This window comes from Heterodontus francisci, chromosome 18, assembly GCF_036365525.1.
Source record: "Heterodontus francisci isolate sHetFra1 chromosome 18, sHetFra1.hap1, whole genome shotgun sequence".
Lineage (NCBI taxonomy): Eukaryota > Metazoa > Chordata > Chondrichthyes > Heterodontiformes > Heterodontidae > Heterodontus > Heterodontus francisci.
The window spans coordinates 41,567,080-41,579,720 of record NC_090388.1 but is presented as its reverse complement, the minus strand read 5'-3'; the positions used below and the strand labels follow the sequence as shown (position 1 = coordinate 41,579,720).

At 41.1% G+C, this 12,641-nt stretch overlaps 1 protein-coding gene across 3 annotated transcripts in view; it reads right to left on the bottom strand.

The window, feature by feature from the left end:
• immp2l (inner mitochondrial membrane peptidase subunit 2) overlaps positions 1 to 12,641 on the bottom strand; it is a 737,403-nt gene that overhangs the window by 208,028 nt on the left and 516,734 nt on the right. For 2 of the 3 annotated variants that reach the window (XM_068050588.1, XM_068050587.1), the window contains one exon: positions 11,200 to 11,265. The exons of the other annotated variant lie outside the window; for it this stretch is intronic. In XM_068050588.1, the coding sequence (XP_067906689.1) occupies positions 11,200 to 11,265 (66 nt within the window). The remainder of the gene's footprint in view (positions 1 to 11,199; positions 11,266 to 12,641) is intronic. 3 annotated transcript variants of the gene reach the window in all.

Genomic DNA, 12,641 nt, shown 5'->3' with positions numbered 1-12,641 from the left:
GGAACCACTCAGCAGGTCTGGCAGCATCTGTGAAAAGAGAAGCAGAGTTAACGTTTCGGGTCAGTGACCCTTCTTCAGAAGGGTGTTTGAAGGCTCTGCCATCAATGGGGAAGTGCAGAGAGGGAAGGATGCCCAAGAGGACAGAAGACCTAATGGACAGCTGGTCTTGCTGCAGAGGTGTTGAGGATGAGGATTTTAAATTTAATGCTATGACAGACAGGGAGCCAGTGTAAGTACTTCCATCAATGCTCTTACCTTGGTGTTTGGTGTTTTGGGTATTGCTAGCATTGGCTTTTATTCACAATTCAAAAAAAAAATTCCAAATGGCAATTGTGCTGGGTGAGTCATGCTATAGTGTTGAGTGAAGGCAATAAGATCAAAATATACTGGGTCATTCACAGGTTTCACCACAGCTGCAAAGTCAATCAATCAATGTATCAGTACTAAGCACATATTGATAAACTGTCCACTGTACAGACAAATCCATGCTTGGTTTCCCAGCTAAAGGGCACCTTTAAGATGGATGGCAGTTGCAAGAGTTCAATGCTCCCAGAGCTGGTTTAAATTGAACTTCTGTATCAAAACTGCATCTCTCCTGTGTAACTCCTCTGCAACTGAAAACTCATCGCTAAAGAAAACAAAATCTGTTGCTAAAGTTCACTAATAGCTATTCCAAAACAAAGGACTGCATTATGGTCTATAGTGAGGTTTTCTTGTGATTCATTAGGCTAGATTTTCCTCAGTGGCAGAAACTTGAAAACCATGGTGGTGACTAACCAGTGTCTCCCCACCATCACCAAGAATTTCCTCCGACCCATCTCCCACCCATTTGCTAAGCTCCCCCATAGAATTTATAAATACTGGAAGATTTTTCTTCAGTCGATCCTCTGGCTGCATCTCGCCTGAAGAAAAGTGGTTTTAGGCCTGAAGCATTGGCAGCAATGGCCCCAAAAACTCCATGGAGGATGATAGTCTAGTAGAGGCCTCTTCTTCCTCCACTGCACTATTCAGCCTACAAAGCTGGTGGATTTAGGGCCTCTTCGACCCTTTAAGGTTCCATACCATTTCTTTTGCTGTTGTATACTTCTTGTCGCAAGTGCTGAGCTTCCTGATGATGGAGGGATCGTTTTGAATACTTTGAATGATGCAATTATTTATTCAATGAATTTTACCCAAAGTCAATCTTGTCCCTAAAGAAATTACATGGAAATGATCAAGCTATTTATAAATTTTTTTTTTATTATTAATGTTATCTGGGCATCTAATTCAAAAAGATAATAAATTCTGGAGCGCATAACCTATTTTAGTATATATCTCTTTAATTAATATTTTAAAACCTAATTTCTAATTTGATGGATAAAGCTGGGCAGTCCTTACTATACTAACATCATCATGGACCAAAACCTTAAAATTAAGCACGAGCACATCAATAGAACCTTAAAACAATTAACATATTTAACCAACGTGTGAATAATGATTGTATCATTCTTTGAAAACTGTTTTCACCAGTTACAGCAATCTATAGCATTAACATGAGACTATTTGTACTAATGTAGAAAATAAACGATTTTAAAAATCACGTGTAGTACAAGAGTCAAACACTTAGTTTACATAATGTGGTAGAAAACTGAACATTATTTCCAGACTTTTATTTTTATTGCTATGAAATGCCAGTGGTAGAAATTGTGAAAATAACATTAATTATATATAATAAACTTAAGTGCAGAGATACTTGGGAGCATTTTGTCCAAGGACGTGCAAGAACATAAACACCAGAACTAGACAATGTGAAAAGTATCAATTTCACAGCTAATGCTTACTTCACATGCCTAAGGCTGTGATTTGAATCTAAATCATGGACACTTTTACTCCTGTGTAGTTCTATTAATTTTCAGATAGAATGGGAAAAAGTACCCATACAGCAGCACAGTGGCGCAGTGGTTAGCACCGCAGCCTCACAGCTCCAGGGACCCGGGTTCAATTCTGGGTACTGCCTGTGTGGAGTTTGCAAGTTCTCCCTGTGTCTGCATGGGTTTCCTCCGGGTGCTCCGGTTTCCTCCCACATGCCAAAGACTTGCAGGTTGATAGGTAAATTGGCCATTATAAATTGCCCCTAGTATAGGTAGATGGTAGGGAAATATAGGGACAGGTGGGGATGTGGTAGGAATATGGGATTAGTGTAGGATTAGTATAAATGGGTGGTTGATGGTCGGCACAGACTCGGTGGGCCGAAGGGCCTGTTTCAGTGCTGTATCTCGAAACTAAACTAAACTAAACAGCAGAAAAACGGGCACAGCACCAACTGTAGTCCATGAACGTGCACTGCCACTTGGTTCAACAGTGACGGAACATTGATATTGAAAATGTGTAGGTTTCCTTCCAGACAGGAAAAGATGGGTGAAAGGAAAACCAGGAGAAGCACAAGGGGAAAGAGCTAACAATTTTAAACTTTGTAAGACTGTAGAAAGATAGAGATTGCAGTTTGTGATTAAACAACCTAAGCTGGGAGCTCAGCCTGTTACTGGTACACTGTGTGATCACTCATTGTTGAGTGAAAAAGGAAGTGCCATCCTCCATTGTAATGAGCAATAAGGTAATCATTTTATAATCTATGGTGAACATTTTATTCCTTCTTGGATTAATGTGAAGTTGGTTGGAGGCAATAACACTATAATATCTTAAACTAGGTGGGCACCAAACATTGGATCCATTTGAATACTGCTTTATTTTCATGTCATATCGATAGGGTGCATCTGCCACTAGGGCATGCAGCTTTACACTCCTTCCTGACTAGGGTCAGGAATATGAGCAGGTAGCATCTTCATGATGGAATCTTTATGTTTATTGTGGCCACAAATACAGAACAAAACTCCCTTGACTTTTGTTGTACAAGGTTAATGGGCTGGATTTCCCTCCCCTCACTGAAGGGTCTGGGCATGATTTCCTCTCAATACTCCAATTAATTTGCCTGGGTCAGGATCATTACTCAAGCAGAGATCTCCACCGCCAAAAAGGAGCCTGTCAGTGCCAACCAAGAAATTTCAGAAGAGAGGAACCCAGTTAATGGGACAGAAGAGTTCTGAAGATCAGGGGATTGAATTTTTTAACACCTCGCCTCAAACAACTTTACATCAATTAAAGAATAAAATGTTCACCATATGGTTATAAAATTATTACGTTATCGCTCATTATACCCTTGCTGTGCACAAATTGGCTGCCATGTTTCCTACATTACAAGGGTGACTATGCTTCAGAAGTACTTCATTAATTGTAAAACACTTTGAGACATCCTGAGGTTGTGAAAGGCACTTAAATGCAAGTTCTTTTGCATCTTTATATCTTACTTATGCCCCAGATTCTGGTCCCATATGGCAGAACATCATTTTTGTATCAAAAACATCAGATTTTCAGGCCTTTTGATATCTCTAATTTTATTCTTTTAGGGAAGAGTAAGAAGCAGGAACTAAATTTCCTTAAAGTATAGTGGTCAACAGGTTTTGGTGGGAAGTTACAATAGTTGTAACTTGTACCCACTGCAGTGCCAGAAGGAGTGGAGTTACTATTAAAAGGGCTGTAGCACCCTGAAAACCTGCAAAATGTTGTTTTTACCTTGGTCTGAGTTGAGGCCGATAAAAGGATAGTTTGAAGCCTTGTTCCCAGACCCTGCATCCTCATCACTATTTACATGCTGGGGCATGGTGATAAGGCAGCTTGCTGAAACAGGGGAATGGAAATTTCCTATTGTTCTTGGAAGAAGTGGGGACGTTGATATTGCCTTTCTTGTTCCATTTCCCTTCATTTTCTTCCGCTACCCCACCTGATTTTGCACTGTTGTCCATATACAACAGAGCAGAGAGCTTATTCATCTGTTGTTAGTAATATAGATGTGAAAACCAGACTGCCTCTATTTTCAATCTGTTATGTTAGATGGGCCATGTTTGAAACCAAGTGCCTTGAGCTCTTATGTCCAGTAGATGAGCACACCGACCCATTAGCAAGTTGCTTGGTATGGGGACAGATAATGACAGAGGCTGCAATTGCATTTCCATTTGTACAATGTCTTGATTTATCCACTCCTGGCAGCCTACCAAGGAAACTAGATCAATTTTCATTAGCTAATGCAAAGGCAACAATGTTATCGGCCACTGTGTTAGTTGACTGAGCTGCACAGATCTCAAGAAGGTCCAGTATCTGGCACCATGTAGTTGCAATGAGAATCAGCTATTATTTTCACAGGCAAATTTGATCCAAGTCCAGGAACTCAATATGAATTTAGGTTTGGATCGCTGTCAATTGGTCTGATGGTAGGCAAGTTCTGCCTGATATTGTCTAAACCTTTCCTCACATGATGACCACACCTTGGAGAGACAGCAACTGGAATTTCTCCAGGTATTATGACAGTGACAGTTCTGCAAAAATTTCTAGCATTGTTGCAAAACTCCTTGAAAGAGCCACAAAAGATATTGGCAGATATTTTAAAACTTCTGATTGTTAAAGGAAGTCATAGGACTAATACCTTGAATTGGAAAGATTTCACTGCTACCAGGAAGTATATCCTTCCAGACAATCTTTTAGAGAGATTTCCTGAATAGGCTCATCTAACCATCTTGCGCATTAGCTTTCTTCGAAATGTTATCGGCCACTGTGTTACGGATTCTGGGGTACAGGATAAGATTTCAATTTTCCAATTTTCTCAGAAACCACAAAGCAGCAGCCCTTTCTGTTCCTGTAGTACCTCCTAATGCAACTTGTTTGTGTTTAGCAACACAAGTATTTGAAGCTGGATGGAGACAATATTGTAATCATTGCACACCTGTGAACTAGGGCATGTATATTTCAAAAGGTAGGTTATACTACCTGGAAATGGGCAATAAGATAAATGGGAAATAAAGTAATCTTTCCTATAATGTGCTTTTATTCCCAAAATGATATCGTAAATGTAGCTGAAAGTGATGGTTTTTCATTTGAAAATGGTAGTTAGCTAAGAGTCCAGTCTACATTGGAACAGATGTGAGGAACGCCCACCACAGCTCGTCCAAAGGTTGTGTTACATCAGGAAAGGCCAAACTGACCAAAAGGTTTTGATTGGCAATAAACACCTGCTTAACAGTGTTAATTTGTATGTGTTTTGGGGGATTCTGGCAACACTAGGAAGGGGCAAGCTAAGGTTTGTAGCACTGGGGTTGAAATATGGGCTAGGAATTTTCCTCAATCTCATTCATGCCAAAATTTATACCAGTTTATACATTGAGTTTGCTGACTAGAATTTATGCCCAAGTTTCCTGTGGAGCTCATTTACCTAAGCAAAACACAAAAACCAAACTAAAACAAGCACAAATGCAGCACTACCAATAACAGTAATAGCAAATGTTTTGTTGTTTTCTGCAGTGGCGCATCACTTCAAGACTTTTGCATCTGAAAACCAGGGAATAACAGACCTGTTAGCCTGACATCAGTCGGAGGGAAAATGCTAGAATCTATTAAAAAGGATATGGTAACTGGACACTTAGAAAATAATGGCAGTATTGGGCAGAATCAACATGGAATTAAGTTTGACAAACCTGTTAAGAGATTTATGAGGATGTCACTCGCAGAATAGATAAGGGGGAACCAGTGGATGTGGTGCATTTGGATTTTCAGAAGGCTTTCAGTCAGGCTCTGTTACGACCAGGTGAGGAAGGGGTCTCAGGCTCCCCATTCGTCCCTTCTCTGGTTTGGCCATAATAGAGTTTATCTTTTCAAACACAATGATTTAGCTTCCTACCTCAGTGAGTCCTTGCTTACTGTTCCTCGAATATGATTATAAATGAACCAATCAGACAGGTTTTCTTGAGTTCAAACAAGAAAGATGTAAGTGTATTAACCTCATCACTCTAAACCGGTTAAAATTACTAAAATATGCGACGCATCCATGCTCACATTCATACGAGAGGCACACACACACACAAATAGATACAGAGGGGAAGAAAGAGTTGGGAGATAGAAATAAAGTCTGTAACAAACGGAATTCAAATACTGAATTGCAATGTCCTTAATTGAACTTAAATTGTTGGAGTCCTCGTTGAGGCCACGTGCACAATTCAGGCTTGCTTCTCTGGTTCCAGAAGGCTGATGAGGGGTTTTATCTGTCTTCTTGGTGACCGCCTGAAAGGTCCTGTAGTCTTGAGACTTAGTAGCTGCCACCATGGTTTCCCTGGGACTTTGCTGGAGAGAGAGATACCTTCTTCTTTGAGTTCAGTTACAGTCTCTTTTTCATTCTGAGGCACCATTCACAAATTCAGTGCTACACTAGCAGGTATGTCATGTGATCACCTCTTTGTTTGAAAACAGAAGTTCTCAGAGGGTTGTTTGAACTTCAGAGTCCTTCAGACATACTTGGTGGGGTGGGGAGGGGGGTGTTGGCTCTTTCAAAGTCAAAGGGTGTCGACGGCTTTTGATCACCACTATTGACAAAACCAATCTTGCTAACTGAAACAGGGAGCACCCCTATTGTTCCAGCTAGACTGGGTGATTTACCTCTATCTCTCAGCCAACCTTTGTCTTCTCATATGCAAATGTGCATGGCCATTTTTAGCTCTTCAGTTCTGCTTTTTAAAAGTTATCTGCAATGTCCAGTAAAAGGTTTCAAGCAGTGAAATTGCTTGACGAAATTAATATTTCCATTTGGCATGTGTGGTTTCTGTCACATCCCACACAGGAGGTTAGTCAGCAAAATTAGAGCACCTGGGATTGGGGGTAATATACTGGCATGGATTGAGAATTGGTTAACAGCCAGAAACAGAGAGTAGAAATTATTGGGTCATTCTCAGGTTGACTAGGGGGAAAATGCAAGGATCAATGCTAGGGTCCCAGCTATTCACAATCTGTATCAATGGTCTGGATGTGGAGACCAAATGTAATATTTCCAAGTTTGCTGATGACACAAAACTAGGTGGGAATGCGAGTTGTGAGGAGGATGCAAAGAGGTTTCAAGGGGATTTAGACAGGCTAAATGAGCAGGCAAGAACATGGCAGATAGAATATAATGTGGAAAAATGTGAAGTTATCCACTTTGGTAGGAAATACATAAATGCAGAGTATTTCTTAAATGGTGAGAGATTGGGAAGTGTTGACGTCCAAAGGGACCTGGGTGTCCTTGCTCATAAGTCACTGAAAACTAACATTCAGGTGCAGCAAGCAATTAAGAAGGCAAATGGTATGTTGGCCTTTATTGCAAGAGGATTTGAGTAAAGGAATAAAGAAGTCTTGCTGCAATTGTATAAAGCCTAGGTGAGACCGCACCTGGAGTATTGTGAACAGTTTTGGTCTCCTTACCTAAGGAAGCATCTTCTTTGGCCTCCTTATCTCGAGAGACAATGGGTAAGCGCCTGGAGGTGGTCAGTGGTGTGAGGAGCAGCACCTGGAGTGGCTATAAAGGCCAATTCTAGAGTGACAGGCTCTTCCACAGGTGCTGCAGAAATATTTGTTTGTCGGGGCTGTTACACAGTTGGCTCTCCCCTTGCACTTTTGTCTTTTTTCCTGCCAAGGATATACTTGTATAAAGGGAGTGCAACAAAAGGTTCACCAGACTGATTCCTGGGATGGCAGGATTGTCCTATGAAGAGAGATTGAGGAGACTGGAACTATATTCTTTAGAGTTTAGAAGAATGAGAGATTATCTCATTGAAGCATACAAAATCTACAGGGCTTGACAAGGTAGATGCAGGAAAGATGTTTCTCCTGGCTGGGGGTCTAGAACCAGGGGACACAGTCTCAGAAAAAGAGAATAGGATTGAGATGAGGAGGAATTTCTTCACTCAGAGGGTGGTGAATCATTGGATATCTCTACCCCAGAGGAATGTGGAGGCTCAGTCATTGAGTATATTCAAGTCAGAGTTCGATAGATTTCTAGGTATTAAAGATATCAAGGGATATGGGGATAGTGCGAGAAAATGGCATTGAGGTAGAAGATCAGCCATGATCTAGTTGAATGGCAGAGCAGGCTTGAGGGGCCAAATGGCCTACTCCTGCTCCTATTTCCTATTTTCTTATGTTCCATTATTATGCAGAACATGCGTGCACCCATTGTGAAGGCCATTTTAGTAGCTTAGTCCTCCTAAACATATGGGGCAGCACAGGGGTTCGAAAAATTTTGGTGCATCAAGACTGACAGTGCTTCGGTTAAGTATAGCGCAGGTCTTAGAATTTTATAATATTTTAAACAAAACTGTGAAGAAAATCACTATCAAACTCCAGAAATCTCAGTTAGGCCAATATCAGGTGACTTTGAGCTGTGCTGAGCCTAATCTTTGGGCATAAATCTATGCTTGCACATTAGTAGTGTAAATGTAGGTAACTTGCGTGAGCTGGTCTATTGCATAGTGATAGAGCTATGTCCATGAGCCGTAGATGCTTTAGGTGGGTATATCTTGGAAGTGGTGCAAACGATCAAGGAATTTGAAGAGCTATACTCATCATTGCTGCTCTTGTTAGGCCATTGAAGCCAGGACTGGAGGTGATGCTACTGGCTCTGACTTTCTCACCCAGGCCTACTGGATAATCATCCTAGAGACGTTCCTGCGGGTGTTAGGGAACAGTAGTTCCCTCCTTGCCCTGACTCCTCTACCAGGACCTCCAGGGAATCATCAAAAAAGAAAACAAAAGGCTTGCATTTATCTAGCACATTTTACGACCTCAGGACGTCCCAAAGCACTTTACAACCAAGGAAGTACTTTTGCAGTGTAGTCACTACTGTCACACTGTTGTTTTTGCAAAAAATGCTAGGGGCAGCCCCAGGACCCATTCATTTATTTGATCCTGCTCACAGCAATGCAACAAACAAATCAGGCAGAAGGGAACCCAATCTCCCTTTAAATAGGCCTCATGAGACCTGCCGGAACCTTCACCACAAAACAAACAGGTGGATAGCCCCTCACATATATTAAAATGAGGCACGAGAGTTAAAATCCCTTGAATCTCATAATGGCGATGTCAGGGGGTGGGGGAGGGAGGGGGCACCCTGTCTCTCCCACCGCACCTGCTTCCTGTTCAGAGTTAAAATAGTGGCTGAAGTGTGTGAGGGAAAAGCAGAGAGAGACAGAATTAGAGGAGTCAAATGAAAAAATTACATCGAGAGAGACACGTTCCATTTTGTCGATAAATAATGCCACAGGAAATCAAACAGTATTTATAATATTTTGAGATTTTTCCACTGTATGCTATATAATTTCTCATACCACATACATATTGTAGAGGTTTTGAAAACAACATTAATTGATTTAATTGTCATATTATCTCTTCACCTTACACTATCAGCATATTTTTTGTCCATTTCACTGGTGATCTTTTGCATAATCGAACATTTTGATTAAGGACTTTACAGATCACTCAACCTATTTACCCATTGGCCGGAATTTTACGCCACCCCAGTGAGCCAGATGGTGGCGTGGGGGTGGCATACAATTGAGCGGGAGACTCCGGGAGGCCTTCCCGACCCACTACCGCCTCCGGCCAACTTTACGGAGGTCGGGGGTGGGGGGCGTGAGAAATGGTCCACCCGCCCCAGGCCAATCAAGGCCCTTAAGTGGCCACTTAACGGCCACTTAAGAGCCTTCACCCACCTCACGGGTATTTTACCATGGCAAGCAGGCGTGCTGGGGATGTGAAAGGCCGCCCAATGAAAGCTGCCAGCCTTTCCGTGCCCCGGGGTGGGAGGGGGGGGGCGGTGCCCTATTGAGGGCCGCCCCCGCCTCCCAACCCACCCCTGGGACCCAAGACGCCCCTCCTTCCCCCAAACGAACACCCTTGCCTCACCAGAGCACGACCAATCACCCTGGTGAGGCATCCAAAACCTACCTTGGATCCCGGCCCCATGGCATCCTCCTCAGTCAGCTGGGCTGCAGTCTCAGCAGTGGCCACCACTCCCAGTGGCGCTGCTGAGACTGCCGGCCCGATGATTGGCCAGCAGCTCAATGAGGCATGACTCCCTCCCTCAAGCGGGTGGAAGTCCCACCTCGGGACAATTAAAGCCCGGGGACCCGTAAAATGCGGGACGGATACCTGGACTCAGCGGAAACGGATTCGCCACCAACCTTTATGTCGGTGGCGAACTCCCATCCGCCCAAGGTAAAATTCTGGCCATTCTCTGTGATTTGCATATCTGTTAATTTTCTTTCTCTTCCTCTCTCCCTCTGAATTTTTTCCACCCTGACTGAATTGCCTGTTTATCTTTTACTCTTCAGTTCTGAAGCATGGAAACCCTGAAACAACAATAACCTTTCTTTTACCTTTACAGATGCTAACTGATATGCTGTTAATTTTCAGCATGTTTTGCTTTTATTTCCAAAGCTTGATTCATCCATCACTATTGTTAATAGAACTGGTAACCGATGCCATTTCTGGATCTGTCTATTATAAGTAAATAGATCTTTGCATAATGTTCTCACTGTGTCAGATATACTACACAACAGCACATTAATAGCATAAAGATTGCTCGCCAATACAGCTCCAAAGAAACTGGTGTTCAATAACAGTCTTCAGAACTTCATTATATGTTTTAGCAAAAGAAAACATTGCAACAAACCTTAGTGCAAGACCTGACATTACATTCTAATCAATTACCACCTACCATGTTAAAAACAATGCAACTTTATCAGGGAATTTACTGCACTCCATCCTTGTGTCAAAATAGCCAGCGTGAGAATAAAAGAATGAAAAGGTAAGAGTCATTTTCTGTCCATTTCTCATTTAAATCTCATAACCACCAGGGTGATCAATTTCAAAACCCTATTAGTTCTGCTTCTGCCAGCCATTTGGATTCTCATTTCAAGATCACCTTGCAATGCAAAACTGCGGAGACACACCATTTTAATGTAAGATTTATGATAAGTGCCACTGTGAGAACATATTTAGCTGGCATGATAAACCAACTACTAAATGGGCAAGAAATACATTTTTACTGCCAGAGGGAATTCTGTTAAATATTTAGAGTTTTAGTAATAGCAACTTGGAAATAGATTAGCAACACTGAATTTACTTCGGTCAGAGCATGAAAAGGCAGCACTTATTTGAAAAGCAACACAGCAATGTGGCCATTCTAATGTGTTGCCATGACAATCACAAGAATTCGGAATGGACATTCAGCTGAGATTTTATACTTGATTAACTGTCATATATCACAGAAATCTTAAGAATCAAGTCACTACAGCACAGAATACTTACCTGATGATATCTCCTTCAAGGGCAATCACTCGCTTGATTATTTTCTGTTCTGGGTTTTTGGGTGACCTGAAATAAAAGGACAAGGTTATACAATTCATAAGGTCCTCTAACATTTGATTGGTTTAAGGAAACTTATTGAAATCTCAAAACAGAAATAGAGACCATTAAAGCCATATGGGAGCTGCTGTGCTGTTGACATGGTTTATCAATCATAGTTAAGATTCACTGTGAAGTTCTATCTTATCAGAATCCAACTCCATCATCTAAAAGCAATGCATAAAATACTTTGGGTAGCTGTGGGGATTTTGAAATAACTTCTTCTGAGTATTGTGACAAAGTAAATCAAGAAATCATTTATAATTGAGAGACACGGAACATTTACTAAAAGCCAAAGTGAATGGCATGTCTGTCACAGTATTCCTCCCACGTGCAAGCATTTCCATATTTTAAACATTCACATCCTTATGAATCATGAATTAATATACCTGTAGATATTCAATTAACTGAAGAATATTTGTCCACTGCAAGATTCATTAACACTATGCAAGAAGAATGTAGGAATGTGAGTCTTTGCAGCATGAGTATAAAGAACACACGATGCAGCGATCTTACTCTACATGATCCCTCCAACACAAGGTGCATAAGTTCAGTAATATTTCTGTGGCTTCATTGATGAAAAGCAGATAATGGTTTTATACAGGACAACGAATAAAATTAAAATAAAATGTTTAATATAGGTTGTGTACAGGAATAATCTGTCACTGTACTCAACTGCAAAGTATCTGCTTGTATCCTCTCTCAGAAATAAGCAATCACCTAACATAAGTAAAACTTCATTGAGATTGCAAATAGAATTTAAATAATATTCATGCATCCATTTATATGTGTTACATACTGCTCTAAGAATTACACAAAACTGCCCTAAGATTCTGTAAGCAACTCTTAAGAAATGGCTGTCGACTTTTGGTGAAGTCATTGTACAATAGTTTTTCAGGATATTTTAATTGGGCCATGATTTGCTGCATCAGGGCAGTTAACAGTGTCTGTCGTTAGCAAGGCCTGCCCCTGAATGTTTAAGGTTTTTAAATCTTGGAAAGTTGATGAAAGTGCAAGCTGCTAACATTGTAGCGAGGGAAATCTGCCACATCAAAGGTTATTGCGGAAAATAAAAGTTCATGGTGCAGGGGGTAACATATGGGCATGGACAGAAGATTGGCTAGCTAACAAGAAACAGAGAGTAGGCATAAATGGGTCATTTTCTGTTTGGCAAGATGTATCAACTTTTTACAATTTATATAAATGACTTGGATGAAGGGACCGAAGGTATAGTTGCTAAATTTGCTAATGACACAAAGATAGGTAAGAAAGTAAGTTGTGAAGAGGACATAAGGAAGCTACAAAGGGATATAAATAGGTTAAGTGAGTGGGCAAAGATCTGGCAA